Source organism: Pelodiscus sinensis, chromosome 2 (genome assembly GCF_049634645.1).
Source record: "Pelodiscus sinensis isolate JC-2024 chromosome 2, ASM4963464v1, whole genome shotgun sequence".
NCBI lineage: Eukaryota > Metazoa > Chordata > Testudines > Trionychidae > Pelodiscus > Pelodiscus sinensis.
The window spans coordinates 85,528,303-85,546,632 of NC_134712.1; the positions used below are offsets into that span (position 1 = coordinate 85,528,303).

General features: G+C 42.2%; 1 protein-coding gene across 2 annotated transcripts in view; it reads left to right on the plus strand.

Annotated features, from left to right (window-relative positions):
* VAPA (VAMP associated protein A) overlaps positions 1 to 18,330 on the plus strand; it is a 49,654-nt gene that overhangs the window by 18,206 nt on the left and 13,118 nt on the right. For both annotated transcript variants that reach the window (XM_075920981.1, XM_075920982.1), the window contains exons 2-3: positions 12,848 to 13,000; positions 17,713 to 17,816. In XM_075920981.1, coding sequence (XP_075777096.1) covers positions 12,848 to 13,000; positions 17,713 to 17,816 — 257 coding nt within the window. The remainder of the gene's footprint in view (positions 1 to 12,847; positions 13,001 to 17,712; positions 17,817 to 18,330) is intronic.

Genomic DNA, 18,330 nt, shown 5'->3' on the forward strand with positions numbered 1-18,330 from the left:
AGCATGCAACACACAGGCACCACCTCGGGGATATTGCGTTCCCCCATGTCGAGGCGAGTGAGCAGGCACGTAAACCTTCCCTTCACCTGGCCAAAGGCGCATTCAATCTGCAAGCGTTAAATTGATCCCTGCTCGTGTTTAGATGCCCAGTTTACAGCTTCATGAGCCAGGCATAAGGGGGGTACGCTGCATCAGCCACAATGCAGATTGGCATCTCCATGTCCCCAACAGCAAAGTTTCGCTGTGGGAAGAATGTTCCAGCCTGCGGTAAAGGTAGGAATTTCTGAAGATCTGGGCATCATATGCCCAGCCCTACCACACCACACAAATGTCAGTGAATTGTCCATGATGGTCAACCAGGGCCTGTAGCACCATGGAGAAGTAGCCTTTTCTGTTGATGTACTAGGCTGCTCGATGGGGCAGTGCATGGCTTGGGATGTGAGTTCCATCGAGCGCTCCTCTACAGCTCGGGAATCTCAGCCCAGCAAAGCTGGCCATGATGGTGTCCAGGTCTCCGAGGCAGACAATCCTGTTCAGCAGCTCCGAGTTGAAGGCTCTCATCACCTGCAGAAATAGACACATACAAACACACAGAGTAGGGAGTTAGAGGGGTTGCCTGAGTCCTTGGGAGGTGCCTCCCATCCTTTTTCCCCCCCACCTGACCCCAGGAATTCTCCCACCCTTCAGGCGGCTCCTCCCAGTAGTAGGGCAGGGTGCGGCCAGGAGCCCTCCCCCACTCCCACTCCATTGCCCCCCCTCCCTTTTCTGTTACACTCCCCTTACCCCGCATCAACTGTGTCTTCCCCCCCCCTCCGAAGGACTTACCTCCATCAACACGGCGCCAACAGTAGATCTCTCTACGCCAAACTGGTGTCCACCGAATGGTAGCTGTCGGGGGTGGCCAGCTTCCAGAGGGCAATAGCCACCCTCTTCTCCAGGAGGATGGCAGGACACAGGTGGGTGTCCTGTCGTTGCAGGGCAGAGGTGAGCCAGGTACAGAGCTCCTGGAATGTGGCCTTATGCATCCTGAAGTTTCAGAGCCAAGCCTGGTCGTCCCACCGCTCCATAACAAGCCGGTCCCAACAGTCTGAACTTGTCTCCAGCCTCCAAAATTGCCTCTCGTGGAAGAGGTTTGGTGGCAAGAACAGTGTTTCTGGAGCTCGAATAAGGGACTCAAGGCTGGGTTCAGAATCCAGACCTGGCATGAACATTGTGAAGGTCTCATGGAGTTGCAGCAGAACTTGAAGCATTACAGTGTGGGGCCATCGCCTGCCCAGGGGCAGCTCCAGTTCCATGGCAAAAAAAGGATTGTGAAGCACAAATCCTAATAAAAAAACCACACTGCTGTGGTGTCCCAGAAAGCAGGGCACTCAAAGCAAGCACTGCAAAAGCTTTGCTGTCCCTCTAGAGCAGTGGTCCCCAACCTTTCGAGGTTGTTGGGCGCCAGGGGGCGTGGCCGTTTGCCTGCTGGGCGCCAGGGGGCGGTGACACTTGCGCCCCGGGGGCAGCCCCCCCCCATAGCTGCATCCCCGGGGCCGGCGCTCCCCCCGCCCAGCACCGCGCGCCCGGGGCCGGCGCTCCCCCCGCCGCGCGCCCAGTGCCAGGCCAGCCCCGAGCACCTGGCGGGCGCATGGCACCCACGGGCACCATATTGGGGACCACGGCTCTAGAGGATAGGCAAGCCAGCTCCAGGAGCAGAGGAACAGCTGTTCAGGGGGGGCCCCTTTAAGCACATGACTGCAAAGAGGATGCTGCAGGACCCAGAAGTAAAGGCTGCCCCCATTCCCTGGCAGAGGTGCTTCCAAGTGCCCTTTTTTCGACAGTGTCCAGGCAGACTGGATCGTAAAAGCGGATTGCTTTTTTGATCCACTTAAGTGCAATCTAGATGCTCTTTTTTAAAAGAGGCTTTTTTGAAAGTGTCTTTTGAAAAAGCCTCATTCGAAAAAGGCGTGTAGTCTAGATGTAGCCTGAGGGAGATGTAAAATCTTAACTTTCCATTTAAAACACAAACGGCTCAATTAAAAGCAAATTATAAAACAACCTGGGTAAAATATACGTCCATAAAATCATCAATTTTTGGACATGTTTCAAAAGGGTTTCACATTAACACACCTTTTCAGTCAATTTCACAGGGTATCACCCACCCCGTCAAAGGGTCTATATTTGCAGTCAGTTATTTTTTACACTGATGTGGTTGTATTTAGTCTATCTTATCTTTACCTAATTTCCAATTATACTTAAAATTAACCACACAGATTTTACATTTAGCCATTTGTTTTCCTAACATTTACCTTCAAGCCTAGTATTCCTGAAGAATCAGTCTAAACTCTTGAGGTTCCTAATCATCTCTTGATACGTCCCACTTAAAATAGCCACATCATCGACAAAAGCCAAGAACATAATACTTTTCCCTTGAATGCTGCACCAAAAGCCTTCAGTCTCCAACTTAACCTGCAAAGGCTCAATGGCTGTATTAAATATTGGAGATAAGGTGTCTCCTTGGTTGAACCCACTCTTTATTTTAATGGACTCGGTGCACTTATCGCCCACTCAAACCCTAGTGATATGATTACTGTAAAGGTCCCTAACAATATCTGTAAATCCCTCATTAATCCGAAACCTCTTAAGGTCCATGCCCTATTGAGTCAAATACTTTGGCCAATCTACAGAAACAATAGCCAACTCCTGTCCATTTAATTTAGCCCCTTCAATTAAATTGTCTAAAATGATTGAGAAAATATATAACTGAGTATTGTTTGTCTTGGAGCAATGTCTAGTTTGACACTTAAGAGCTCGAAAAGGTCTCAATAAGGTGGCCTGAAGTATGGTGATATTTAAATATGGCTAGAGATCATTAAAAATCACTAGGTTTTAGCTTTTGAAAGATTAGAAAAAGTTTTCTGCGATATTTAAAATTCTAGATTGTATTGCTATGTTGTCTTCAATATGAGAGGAGACTTGCAATGAAATCAATTATGTAAACTTAGAACAAATCAGAAATACTGTTTGATGGGCATAGCCCATGGAGTTGAATTCATTACTACAAGAGGCTATAGTAAAATATGGGAGATAAATTTAGAAAAGGACTCTTATTCCTGGTGTTTGATGTTCATGCTAAAATAAGAGTGGTAATTTTGTAACTTTAAAAACAATGAATAGTCCTGTGGCACCTTAAAGACTAACAAAAATATATAGTATTTGAACTTTCTTGATTAAAACACACTTCATAGTCCTTTGTGATGATTATATATAAAGAATCAAGAAAATATATTTTAATTTCAGAATAGCTTTCCTGTTGCAGCAGAGGCTAGAAAGATCTATGTGAACTAGCCGGGAAGTTCCATTTTTGAGAAGGCATATATGCCCAATGGTATTGCTTATTGGACATGTTGAATAAACTTGAAATCTTTGCCTTACTTGTGTATCGGGTGAAAACCTTTGGGATATTTTCTTTTTCTAAGTTTTACTGTTCTAGTCTGGCATTCTTTGTGTAATTTCTAGAAGAATGCCCATGTGTATCTCTGCCTTAATTCATCGGTTATTTGCTTTACTTGGATTAGGCAACATGTTGCAGTTGCTGTAATAAAGGATCCTGCCATAGCAATTGTATCGTTGAAAGAAAATGGTTGATCACTTATACCTAGTACAGGAGGCGATCTGTTCCTGGGGAAGCGTCGCAAGTTGGGGGCGTCGTAACTCAAGCCCTCATTTACGATCAGCACCATGCGCCATCAGAAATGCGGGCTGAGGATGTAAGTCATGGGGTGTAAGTCAAAGGAGCCCTTTTCGCACTTTCAGCCATTTTTGTTAGTGTGGGGGGTCGGAACTCAGGTGGTCATATGTCGGGGGCCTCCTGTGGCTGACTCATGGCCTTGAACATCACCTGTTTTTATTAAACATTCATATTCTGCCATCCCTAAAATATTTCTAGCCTACTCTTCTGTTGTCACAACAACAAGAAAGCTCTTGTAATGGGAAAATATTATATCAGTATAAAATTTTGAAAGGGTCATTTTTATTCTCTCTCCTAGAGTGCGTCTTCACAGCAGAGCTTAACTCGAAATAAGCAATGTCAATTGTGTAGCTTATTTTGAAATAGCTTATTTCAAAATTGGAAGTGTCTACACAGCACTTATTTTGAAATAGCACACTCTTCCTCCGACTTCCCTTACTCCTTGTACAATGAGGGTTGCAGGAGTCCTCCAGCTTGACAGTATTTTGACATCACATCAAAACAGTTGCCTGCTATGTAGATGCGGACTACATTATTTTGAAATAATATTTTGAAATATTTTGAATTGTCCAAAATTTAGAAGTTTCAGTTGACATGAAGTCAGATTATTCAGTAGGAATAACATTGCTATTAAATCAAAGTGGGATGTGAGTTTGGAATTAACAAAGAGATGTGGAACTTTTAATATAAATAATTGGAAATGAACCTTAAAGAATGCTTGCTACTCTGCTAAATGAATGTGTGAGGAACATCTTTAAATAAAAAAGAACCAATAAGGTCTAGCAATTGAATATATATCAGGCTCACTGTCTAGAGCTTTTAAATTCTAAAGCTGACTTAAGATGCTAATGTTTTTGCCAAGACTACTTATCAGGTATGTGCATTGGTTTGTCTTACCACCCTCCAAATTACAAAATTTCATTTAAATTTTAACACATAATATTGCATTTACACGATGAAATGCAGTTGTTGATTGTGAACACTGAAGCACATCCGTAAAGTTGTGTTGAGGTATAAATATGCTTTGTTATAGTAATGTAAATATTTCATATCACTAAAGGAGTTCTCCCTCATACCATGATGGTTCAAATCTATACAGCATTGTTTGAATATGTATGGGTTTTGGTGTGTTAAGTGATTAATACACTTTAATATTCATTATGCTACTGATACAATCAATTCAGTGGCAGATTTTGAACCTGTATGAGAATATAAACAAGGATTCTTTGAATAGGAAGCTATTGCTTTGTCTAGTTTGAAACTGCTAGGTCTTTTTTCCTAGCTAAGAGGCAGGCCAAAAGTTTGTTTTAGATTTTTTTCCTCCCACAGTACGGCCTGTTAGTCTGCAGTTATGAATGGTAACTGCACTGATGTTGCTTCTCAGTGTTCTGTTTCTGTTAGATGTAGACAAAGGCTATGTCTACACTGGCAGATGTGAAGCTCTGGCAATTACAGTCTGTCACAGAGCGCTTCAGGGAACCTGCTGTTGCGAGTCCACATTGTGCTTCTTGTCACAATGGAACATGTCCACCTGAGCTGCTCTTGTACTGCCACTGAGAGCAGTGCATTGTGGTAGCTATTCCACTTGCAGCAGAGTGCTTTGGAAAGAGTTTGCAATGCTTCATGGGGTAGTCAGCATCACATGATGCAGGTTTCCCAATCCCATTGCTCTATGGTCATCCTACTATATTGACAGCTGCTTTTTAATAAAAGTCTGGGCAAAGGGGGGAATGTGAGACAGGGAGTATGTATATGGGGGGAGACAGTGAGTTTTGGGGATGTCAGCATGCTGTCTTGTAAGTTCAGACTGTGGCAGGAAACAACCAGTCTTGAGGCAGTGAGAGGAGGAAATCCTGGCATCTCAGCCCCTCTCTCCTTGTCTCTTTCTATGGCTCTTAGCACAGCAATCTCTCTCTCACACATAGGTGCCTGCCTCTGCATGCAACCGCAGGAGCATTCCACCTGAATGGTTTGCTCTGTGTTGGGAGCAAATCAGAATAGCATGCATGCTGTCCAAAATGGAGCTCTGAAAGGGGATTTCTGCATGACTGTGGGGCAGACAGAAGAGTTCAAAACAAGGAACAGAGGGAACTTGAGGGAATTAGAGTCCAGGTAGAACACAGGAAACAATTCAAGTGTCCATACTTGCACCCTAGGGCTGTATCCAGAGCACAGCAAGCTCTGTGCTTTTTGTTGTGATGGTTTACTTATCGTGCAGCAACTGTGGAGTTAGTGCGCATGAAGTGCCTTGCCAGTGTGGAGAATTCAAGAGTTACAGTGCTGGGATCTAATTTACTGCACTGTAACTTGTCAGTTTAGACTTGGACAGGGTCTCTGAAGGTTATAAATAGAACCCTTACCATTCATAAGGGGAAAATCTTTTGCAGATCCACAGCAACCTGCATGGTGATAGGCAGTCTGTGAGAATGGGGAGCAAGATGGAATATCAGGCTTTGTCTACACTATGAGATAAGGTCAGATTTATTAAGGTCAGGGTTTTTTAGCACCCGATTTTGTAAAGTCAAAGGTGCATGTCCCCAGTGTGTGTGAGTATTAGACATACTTCAGAGTAGCACATCGCCTGTAGGGAGGCTACCATCAGCTTCAAAGGTGATGCACCATGGGTAGCTATTCTGCAGTTCCTGTCACCCTTTTGCATTTTGGATTATGCATGCTGGAACCAAAACTGTGTGCAGTGGGTAGTTCTGGGTATATGCCATCAGTGTCCCAGTATTTCTCCCCTCTCCTCTGCTTGAAAGCAAGGGCAAACAGTCTTTTCATGACCTTTTTCCCCTTGGTTATCTGTGCAGATGCCATAGCGGGTTAAGTATGGAATCCATCATGAAACCTGTTCAGCCGCAAAGTATTATGGCAGTCATATTAACTGTGGTGTGCTTTATGCTGGAGCATATCCAGAGTCCGCTGGAACAAGGAAGCATCACAGGAGCAAGTAACATACTCTTCTGTGAAGCACTTGAGTGGACTGGCAAATATATTTGATCCTCTTGACACAGTGGAACGCTGGTTCTGGTGCTGTGAGACGAGCACAGACTGGTGGGACCATACATTGGTGCAGCTATATGGCATGATCAGCAGTGGCTGCTGAACCTTTGCCTGCCTAAGGCCACTTTCATGGAAGTTTGCTAACTGCTTCCTCCTACCCTGAAGCACAAGAATACCAGAATGAGACCCACTCTGACAGTGGAGAAGCAAGTAGCAGTAGCCCTGTGGAAGCGTATATCACTGAACAGCTAGCTAGCAGTCAGTTGGAAATCAGTTCAGAGTGAGGAAATCTACAATGGGGGCTCTTATGATCCAAGTAGCCAAGGCAGTCAATATCTTTCTGCTGTGAAGGGTAGTGACTCTGGGAAACATGGATGACATAGTGGAGGGCTTTGCCGCGATGTAGTTCCCATGTGGTGGGGCAAAAGATGGAATGCATATATCCCTATCATAGCACCTGACCATCTTGCCAAAGAATACATACATTTCAAGGGATACTTCTTGATGGTGCAGCAGGTGCAGGTTGATCACAAGAGCTGTTTCACTGACATCAAAGTGGGATGGTCAGGAAAGGTGTATGATGCATGCATCTGTAGGAACTCATGCCTCTTCAGAAAGCTGGAAGCTGGAACTGTCTTTCCAGATGGGAAAATTACTATTGGAGGCATTGAAATGGCAATAATGATTCTTGGACACCCAATCTATCCCTCGCTTCATGGTTCTCGAAGCCGTACACAGGGAGGTTGGACTGCAATAAGGAGAAGTTAAACTACAGGCTGAGCAAGGTCAGAATGGTGGAAGAATGTGCTTTTGGACATTTAAAGGGACCGTTTTGCAATTTACTGACTAGGTTAGACCTCAGAGAAAGAAACATTCTCATTGTTTTGGCAGCCTGCTGTGTGCTCCATAATATTTCTGATAGAAAATTATTTGGTGAGGGAGGGGGCTGAGGCATAGCATCTAGTTGGTAATTATGAGCAGTCAGACATCAGGGCAATAAGGAGAGTACAGTGAGGAGTATTGCAAATCAGAGAGGCTTTGAAAAATAACAAATGGTCAGACAGTGATACAAGAGTCATGCATGATGCTGCTCTATACTGTGGCCTGTCCCTGCATTAAGTGTGATCTTACTGTTATTCTGACATCCCCAAAAACTCTCCCACAAATTTGGTTATGTGGGCGTGGCATGCAATGTGCATGGTATTGAGAAGCAGTCCAGACAGTACAGAATGAAAAGTTTTCTTCATGTACATGTAATTCAGTGTCAGCCAAGATAGTCATGTTGTTGTAAGCAGTTTCCTAATTTGACATTTGAATTATGGCTTGAGGCATGATAGTGTGATTTTTTTATTTTATTTTTTATTTTCTGGAAGAAGTGCATCAGTAAGATGGAAACATTTTCTATTTCTGTCTTTCACCAATGGTATACTTAATATTTTAAGTGTGTAGCGTCCATCATAGTAATTTCATTGACCGTAATGAGTTATCTTTCACTTTGTCCTTGAGTTTATTCCTCTCAATGTTGGACATCTAAAAGGCATATCTTATACTCAGTAACCTCCTGGAATTACCCCATCATTCTTCACTTAAATGTTAAGAAACTGTCATATCAAATGATGGTTTGTTTTAGGTAGTGCCCAGGCACATGACGTGCAACCACTTTAGTTGTGTTGAAACACATAAAAATTGTGTGCTGCATTTTATGACCTTGTCCTTGCAACTCAGCCTTTTTCTTCAGATGCTTCTCAGCTATGTTCAGCTGGTTTGCAATTGCTTTTCCTTTTCATGGTTGAGAATGTTACACATTTTGCAAAAGACTTTGTTTTCCTCTGTCTTCAAATGCCTCTTCAGGAAAGTATCTTGTTTGTCTTTTGCTGCTTTATTTGCAAAATGAGACTAGTGGCAATTTTTTGGGGTAAAATTAATGCTATCTGTCAATGTGATCTGGTATTTTATTGTCATTTTTGGTTAATGACCATTTTGTGCAATATTGCAGTATTATAGAGAAAATTACATAGGTGCATAATTCTCAGGGTTATAATTATGTGTGTTTTTTTTAATAAGTGAGACATCTTCTAATCCATCCTTTGTCCTCTTAGTGACACACTGCTATTGGACCTCCCATTGTAATGGGTTGGCAAACTTTCTCTGTGAACAATAGGAAAATCTCTTACCTGAAAATTTCCTTCTTTCTAGTGGGGAAAAAAGTTCACAGATCTAACTCATCCAGTACAAAGATTATTAATTTGAGGTAGAATGAAACTATTGTACTGATTTGTATTTTTTATTTGTGGGCACAAATGTATATATTTTTCAGTAGTTTGGGTGGAATTTGAAGTTGCACTGAAATAGGAAGTCCTTATATGATTTATTCTTAAAATAATTTCTGAATTAAGCTTTAATGAACTTAGCTCTACAAAGCAACTTTGGAAATCTCAGACTTGCTAGCTGGTTGGGTTTTGAGGATTGTGGCTACTTGCAGTCTGCCGTGACTGGTTTCTGCCTCCAAAGAGTTGCAAACATTCGAGAGACCAGTTTTAATGGCCTACAGACTTTTCCTTATGTCCCATTTCTCTTTTTACCAGAATATAATGGAACTGCACTACAAACATTTGCTAGTGTAGCTTTGTATTTTAGTGGTGGAATGTTTTTAGTGGTGATATTTCAATAGTATAGCTGCAGTTTATGCTGACAAATATACCTTGTGCCTGTGGAGCTTATTTTGCCTGCCAAACTAGAATAAATATTTGAGTGTTTGCAGGTTGGATTGTCTTAAATCAAAGTGGTTTTAATTACCCAGAGGGAAACCTTGATTAAAATAATCAATTTGAATTTTTACATTTGTAATTTGTATTATTTTTCTAAAGTAGGGATGGGGAACTTTTTTTCTGTCAGCGCCTCTAACCCACATAAAAAAAATCTGTCATGGGTGTGACAGGCCAGTAGGGTGGAGACTCGGGACTTCCTCTCAAAGCGGGATGGGTCAGTGCTTGTGCTGTGCTCCAGTCCTGCAGAGCTCCAGCCCTGTGGGCAGAGAGGGGAGGAGGATTGGGCCTTGCCCTAGGCTCCAGGATGGGACCAGAAATGAAGGATTTAGGGTACAGGAGGGGACTCTGGGATGGATCAGAGAGTTGGGGTGTGGGAGTGGCTGAGGGCTCCAGATAAGGGTGCAGGCTCTGGGCTAGGGCAAGGGATTTGGAGTGCAGGAGGAAGTTCAGAGCTAGAACGGGGATTAGGGTGGGATTCTGGCTTGGACGGTGCTTATCTCAGGCAGCTCCTAGTCAGCAGTGCAGTGGGGCTAAGGCAGGAATTGACTACCTGATAACACTAGACTTATTGGGTAGTTGAGTCACTATTTGACTACTTGCTTCCCCCCCTTGCTGCCTCTGTATCAGAGGCGGGCGGAAGGGAAGCAAAGCAAAGCAAAGCAGGAGTTGGTACTCGGGGAAGTTGGCTTAAAAGCTGGGGGGAAGCAGGAGAGGCCAGATGCATCAGGGGTGACCTGGAGTTTCCCGGCTCATACCACCCCTGGAAGCTAACCCTGCTGTGGCTTGTGCCCAGCTCCTACTATATTTAAATTGCAGAGCCTCATCAGGGGTAGCAAACACACTCCCCTCGTCCCCCCATTGACTGATCGATTGGTTGATGGAAATTCCATCGACTACTTGATTAGCTAATTAACTGCCACTTAACATCCCTAACCACTATACAAAGATCTCTTGTATATGAAAGAGTACATTTGTTATCGAGATGCCTGTTGTGGGCCCACTTGTCCTGCTCGCATTTTTCTGTGATATCAGTGTTGTATGGAGAATGATCTGCAGCTGATGTCAGAAACCAGTCCATTATAATTTACCTGACTACATGTATATTTGGTTTTGCTTTGCCATACTGCATGTGAGCCCTTCTGAACTGATTTGGAATGAGCAAGGGATGATGTGCAGCTAGCCTTCACATGTGAGGCTGGCAAGAAGGAGAATCCCATGTGTGGCTATGGACAAAGACAGACAACATCTCTCATCATGACTATCCTCTTACCAAATTTAATGTCAGTTCAACAGTTCTGCGCTTCTCTAATAAGCCTGCTGGAAATTAGCTTGAAAAGCTCTGCAGACAACACAATGAAATGTAGACCTCATTAAATTGGAAGCCTGCATCCATTCTTTCCTGTCCCAGCCCTTGTCTTCAGCCAGTTGTCAACTCCTTTCCAATCTTTCCTGTTTTGGTGGTGGTAAGAATTTTTTCAGAACCAAGGATTCAGATTGAGGGTTCACAGAATCATAGAAATGAAGCAAGTGCCTTATTTGACAGACTAGTGGGTCATCTAGCCTAGTTTCCTGTCCGGTAGTGGGTAATGCTAGTTGCTTCAGCTAGAGGGGGATTCCTATTATGGAATAACCCACCCATCAGGTATAGATGGAAATGGGTAATTAGTTACCTGGTAAACGTCATCCTTATTGGATGAGGTTTACTGGTAATTGGTTAACTGGTGGCCTGGAGCAGCCCCCTGCCATGCCATGGGTGTGGAACTGCTCCAGCCTGATCGGGCTTACTGTGGGCAAAATCCCGGTTAAACAGTATGTTTAACATTCTGTTTAACTGGATAATTTTTTAAATTGTGATATTACATGAGGTATTTTGTAATGCATTTAATTATGTAATCGTGTAACCACTGAAAAATGTCAGTGGTTACACAAGGATGGGAGGGGACAGGCGGTTCCCACCTGCAGCCCCATGCTGCTGCCCCTGTAAAGCTGGCTCCCTGCATGCACTGGCTCTCGCCTCTCCCTCCACTAAGGGTGTTAAAATGCGATTATCTGGCTAATCATATAATAGATACAGCCAGCCTTCCCACCCACCCCCTTCTGCCTCTTCATGCCTTTGCTACTAGGTGCCACCTGAGGGTGGTCTCTGAAGAGAAGGAGGTTATATTGCTGACAATAAAATTGTCACTCTTTGCTTGGTAAATTAGTGTAGTCACTTCCCTCATCTAGAATTGTGCCTTATTTTTGGTGAACATAGTATTCATCTATAGAGCTGTATGGATAACCATGGAAACTAAATTCTCCTGTCCACAGGATAGATACAGCATGGGTAACAGCATTGTATACGTTTCTGTTGCCTTCACCAGGTTTTTTTTCTGCCCACAACTAGAAAGACTACAAGAGTTAAAAGATTAGTGTGTCTGTCCATTTTGTCTTTGGCAACTCTGTCAACCAGTGAACTAGTAAAGCAGGGTTGGTCAACCCGTTACAGGCGAAGAGCCAAAATAGTGGTGGATCCAGCGCAAAGAGCTGAGGGGAAAAAAGTTGTTGAGGGGGAAAAAAAACCCACAGAAACACGCTGCTCCTTTCAGAGCTGTGGGTGAGGGAGATGCCATTTTTTCTTTGAAGAGCCGGGGGTTGGCCACCTCTGTAGTAAAGCATCTCAGTATCACAGAATTTTCTTTATTATGACTAAAACAGTTGACTAGTTGACTACTCAAGTATAACAAAGCTATAAAGAGTTTTTTTTTAACATAAATATACATTGTTTCTGTTTCTAAGGAAGAATACTGTCATAGTTACTGTAATACTTTTGGCTATTGTATGAAATTTCAAGAAATTTGTGGGAAAATAAGCATAATAACTTTGCTGAAAATGTTTTCTTTTCTGTAATAGCTGTACTATTTTTGAATAATTTGAATCCAAAGAGTTAAACCGTGACTAATTTTTACTGTAGAGATGTGGACTGGTGTGTGAGTGGGTGTGTGTATATCTGTATGAACCGCGGCGAGCCCCGCTCGCCAGTCACGCTGTCCGGCGATCTGTGCATGTGCAGATCGCCCAAACCCGGCTCTTACGGATTGCAATCTACTCGCCATGGGGGAGTAGATTGCATTATTTGTCGAGCCCTGTATATAAAAATAAACGTATATATCTTCATTTTTGTCTTCATGTAGCAGAGTACAGGTGGTCTGGACATTTTAACAAAAAACGTGTACTTTGTTCCATGCTTTGTAATCGTTAATCTTCTCAGGAGGTAGTTTTTGTTAGAAATTGTATTTAAAAGTATTCAGGGCTGCATAAGCAAGTATTTTTTCGAATAAACTTACTTTTATTTTTTTAACAGGTCCCTTCACAGATGTCGTCACTACAAATCTTAAGCTACGAAACCCATCAGATAGAAAAGTATGTTTCAAAGTGAAAACCACAGCGCCTCGTCGATACTGTGTGCGGCCCAACAGTGGGATTATTGATCCAGGATCATCTGTAACTGTTTCAGGTAAAAACATGATTATTCAGCTTTACGGTTCTGATTCTCTTGTTAAGTTACTACATGAAACAGCTAGTTGTCCCTTACAGAAACTATTCCATAGCATCATTAACTACAATTTTTGTAAAGGGTTGTTAATAATGAAATTGTTTGTATAGTGTCTTTTAGTTTGGTTAAGCTTGCAGTTGCCTTCACAATAACTTGTACACCAAAAATTAATATGAAAATGAAGATCCTGGATACAGAAATATTTAGCTGCCCGTTACAAACTACTATGTTTCTGATTTAATTAGGACAAGTTAACACATTCAAATGACACTTTCTATATAGATGTGTGTGACTTAAAAGAAAAAATGTGGGGCAAGATTAAGGATGTTAAAGACTAGTTGACTATCTGATAAGCATTGCTTATCGGATAGTTTTTTGACTGGTCGATAGGCACTCCCCAGTTGATCCGTTGATCCCGGGCTCCCCGCAGCATTTCCTGGGGAGCCCGGAGTCAGCTGGGGAGTCTTCAGCTGATCCTGGGCTCCCTGCAGCTGCTCCTTTGAATTGCGAAGATGCATGGTTCAAAGGGAGAGTCGCAGAACAGCTGATCCGCAAATCAACTGTTCAGCATTTGTCCCTTTAAACCACGCATCTGTGTGATTCAAAGGAGTAGCTGCGGGGAGCCCAGGGTCAGCTGGGGAGTCCCCAGCTAACGCTGGGCTCCTAGCAGCATGCACCGTAACATGCAGCCCGGGATTAGCGGGGAACTCTGAGTCCCCTGCTGATCCTGGGTTCCATGGCTTTGAAATGCACAAGAGACCCCGCTGGGGACTCTCATGAATTTCAAAGAAGGCACCCATGTACATCCCAGAGTCAGCGGGATTTCCCGCTGGCCCCTGGCTGTAAGCGGAGTTCTGCAGGAGTTCCCCATTCCTCCTTTGAAATGTACAAGAGCTCCAGTGAGGCTTTTGTACATTTCAAAGGAGGAATGCAGAAGTGTCTATCCACTAGTCAATGGAAATTCCATCGACTAGTCAATTAACCGCATTTTAACATCCTTAGCAAAGATAAGATTATGCAGTAAGAAAGGAAATGGGAAGGTGGGATAGTGAGGGAGACTGAATTACAGTTCCTTGCAACAGTTACCCATGATGTATATGGAACCAAAAGGGGAAGCTAGAAAGGATCAGAGAAGAATTGATGATACCCTTATCTATAATTCACCCCCAGTGTAGTAAACATCAATTTATGGCTGTGAAGTAATTTCACTGTATTTAATATCTGATATGGTTAATTGTTGCTTTAAACATTAGATGAAAACTTTTTGATTAGACTGTAGTACATACCATATTTCAAATGATTAAGTAGATCATATAATTAGCCCAATCACAGTGTTACAAATCCACTGTTCTGTAATTGTTTTTTATATTATTTAGCTTGCCAAATGCTTTCCATTATAAAAGGCTCTTGGTCTTTTTAAAGAAGCTTTTACATGTCCATAGCTTGCAGCAGGCCTTTGAAATTGAGCAGAGGGAAAGCTGTATGGCCAGTTGGCTCTTTCTTTCTCCCATGAAAATTTGTTTGGCTTGATTTGGGTACTTTAAAAAAAAAAATTACCATTGCCTTTCTGCTGCATGTGTTGTCAGCAAAAATAATTGGACATATGTATCTTAATCTAAGACTAGGTCCATATTTCTGCCAAAGCAGTAGCATACAGTACAGAGAATACTGTGAGCATGCAGTCTCCCCAGGACCTGGGAAAAGGGCTTGAATCACCCACAAGTGAGCAAAAGGCTCTTACAGCTCATCCCACTGTTTTTTGTGAGGCCACCAGATGGGAAAGGAGTTGCCCCATCTCCAGTGAGGGAAGGGTTAGAGCCAGTTTGATGCCTTCTGACCACTTCCATGGAGCACCATATGGGTTCAACTTATATGTCTCCTAGACTGCCTTGGATATTTGCATGTTGTAGGGAAGTAATCCTTTGGTAGGGGGTGCTGTAGACTTGGGTAGAGCTGTTCAGGTTCCTATCTTGCTCTCCTGTCTGAGACTTCCACAGTAAGCAGGAAAGCTGTCACTGGAACAGCCTGAGCTGCTATTTTTTCCTCCTTGCACTGTGGCAGGAGCGACTGGAGGAGCTGCTGAGAAACAGCAACAGGGATGTGAGGAAAAGAGATGCTTAAAACACTCCTGATTAACATTGGTGATTATCTTGCGACTGCTTCAGGAGTGGCTGAAGGAGGTGGCGGAGGCTGATTCAAACAATTGTGTTTAAAAGTTTCTGGTTGCGGTCTAGGGATGTTAGATATTGATTAATTTAATAATAGTGTAACCACATAACATTTTAGCAGTTACACAATTATTCGATAGTCCCCAGGGGTGGGGTCAGCAGCCAGCATGCTCCTGGCTCCACTCCTAGAGGCAGCAGTGTTGGGTGGCAGTAGCCCCTTCCATGGGGGGCCTGAGCTCCATGCAGAGAGAGGCTACGCCGGCATCCTGCAGAGCAGCCTCCCTTCTTCCCCACCCCTGCTGCTGTCTCTTATAGAGAGGCAGCCGCATGAGGGGAAGGGAGCAGCTCCACAGGAGTTGATACACGTGGGCAGCCAGCTTGAAAGCTGGCTTTCTGTGTGTACTAGCTCCTGCCTGCCCCCTCTCCCTCTGTGCTGCTGCCTCTTTGATACAGAGGTAGTGGGGAGAGAGGAGGGGGAGAAGGGAGGGAAGGGGGAGCGTGCATGCAATTGATAGGATTAACCAATAAGCTCTGGCTTATTGGTTAATCATGTAGTCAACTACACGTTGACATCCCAAGAGCAGTCCATGGAGCACATTTTTTTATTTATAGTCAAATACAAATTTTCAGCAGTTGCCCAGGAGGAGAACAAGCTGAGCCACTTATGCAAGAGAGAGATCAGAGCCCATAAAGCTTCTTCAGTGATTTCTACATCTAGACTAACAGTTTATGATTGAGCTAGAGTGTTTCATTGAGAGACTTCTTGAATCAAAGATTCTCTAGGTTCATCTACTTTGTTTAAAAAAAACAACAACCCGAATGCAACCTGTGGTAGGAGTTTGAAAGTTTGGGCTCAAGCTACAGGCTGCACAGATAACGGAATCATACTGGTGGGCTGAGAGTGATTGCTTCAGGATTCCGCTAGAAAAGCCCCACTGGTTAATGTGTCCCAACTTTTGAATAGGGAGTTAATCATTACTTTTAATTCATTTAATATATGCCATATTGATTTTTGAATTGTGCTAGTTTTTAAATGAGAATGTCATGTGGTGTTGAAGTCAAAGAAATCCAAATGTGTATGTTGTTTTATATATTTTATAGTATGTCAACACAGTTACCTTTCTCAGCTATACTTGAAATCTTGTCAAAGAAAGATATGTTCATTTGACAAGACTAATTTTCCATTCAGTTATGTCAACTACTATATTGCTTTTTAACTCTACTGATAGTGTGGCATAGCAGTCATTCTTTTTTTTTGCCCAGGCTTGATATTATGCTAATTGGCTTATAATTACCTATGTTATCTGATTAATCTTATGAATATGTTAACACATATTATCTTATCCACTTTCCAAGACGTATTGAAAACATTAATGATCCATAAAGTTTTTTGGTTAACTGTGGATTTTGAGGTATTAATACAGGTTTCTTTTGAAGTAGGCAAAGGCCAGTGGGCCAAGTTCTCAACTATTAATTTTTGTTAGATCTTTTTATATAAAAGTTTTAACTGCAACTCTGTCAGAGATTTTGATTTAAGTAAGATTAAAATGTGCTTTAAAAAAAAATCTAAACACAAATGTCTTTCCTTCTCAGTTGCTATAGTATGTCGCTTATTGTTTTAATCGTATTAATTTCTCAGTTATCCAGGGAAAAACAGGGTGGTAAAATTTGATTTCTTTTAAATGTAGAAACAAGAAATACCAACTCTCATTTTTGGGTGTTAAGGAGGTAGGCAACAGTCATTCAGACTTCTGTGAAGCAAAGATTACTTTTTCACAAGTAACGAAAGCACATCTTCCCCACCCTCCATTTCAGTTTACAAGACATTGGTGACCTAGAGGATCCATCCTATGGAAATGCTTTTTACATACTGTTTTTTTTAAGTTAGCATTTTGATCTTAGGTATGGAATAGTGTAGAATTTATTGGTAATGAGCATCACAATAGAATAGGCCAGTACTTGTTTCTTTACTATTCTCTCCAGAGAGAGAGAGGAAATCTGGCCTAGCTAACCTCTGTCTTCAAAAAACTCCTTAGACTAGATCTTGAATGTAGCGAAAATCGTGTGCATTTTGAGTCTTTTATTGTTAACATTCACTTAAATGGCAAGATGTTTCTGACTGTTTCCTAAGATAGTTCAGTGTGTATTACAGGGAAAATAAAAATGGATTGAGGAAAACTAAACTTAAAATCTTAAAATGTCTTAAATATTTTCTGGTACTGGCAGAAACTAAAAAAAAAAAATCTGCCTGCTTGTAGTGTTAGACCCAAACAGGCTATTAAAAATATGTGATTTAAGTGTTGAGAATTGTAGGATTTGTACACTTGTAAGATTTGTGTCTAGTTGATATCTTTTACTACAGTGTATTCTTCCCCAACCCATTTCCAACACTTCATTTGCATTGTGGCCAGTCAAGTGAGAATTGAATTGAAGCTAAAATGATTAATATGCTTGCACAGAATGATCAGTTTAAGAACCATGAATAATCTTATATGTTCTGTACAGTAATGTTACAGCCTTTTGACTATGACCCAAATGAGAAGAGTAAACACAAGTTCATGGTACAGACAATCTTTGCACCATCAAACACTTCAGACATGGAGGCAGTGGTAAGTAAACATATTAACATGAATATGTCCCCTGCTTAAAATTCAGTTTTTGCTGTAAAAGATAAACATATTATGTTCAAAATTTAGTAATTCTTACTCCAGAACAAAACTAATATATTTTCTGAAGAATTCTGACTACTATGAATAAGTGATCCAAGGTTTTGATTTACAAATGCATAATCACGTTATTCGAGTTTGTGACTTGCTTAATGAGGTTTGTTTGAAAGTTATTTAGGGGGGCTTGGTGAATATCAGGGAAATAGAATGTGAATGACAAGAAGATCAAATAATTATAGGTATTACCAGGGCTCGACAAATAATACAATCTGCTCGCCTGTGGCGAGTAGATTGCAACCCGGAAGAGCTGGATTCGGGCGCAGATCGCCGGACAGTGCGGCTGGCGAGCCCTGGGTATTACAGCATGAACTTTGCAATCAGTTAACTGGTCCATCTTGAGCCAGATTAAGCAGATTACAAACTCTATGTATTATGTATTTGTAATTCAAAACCTTGG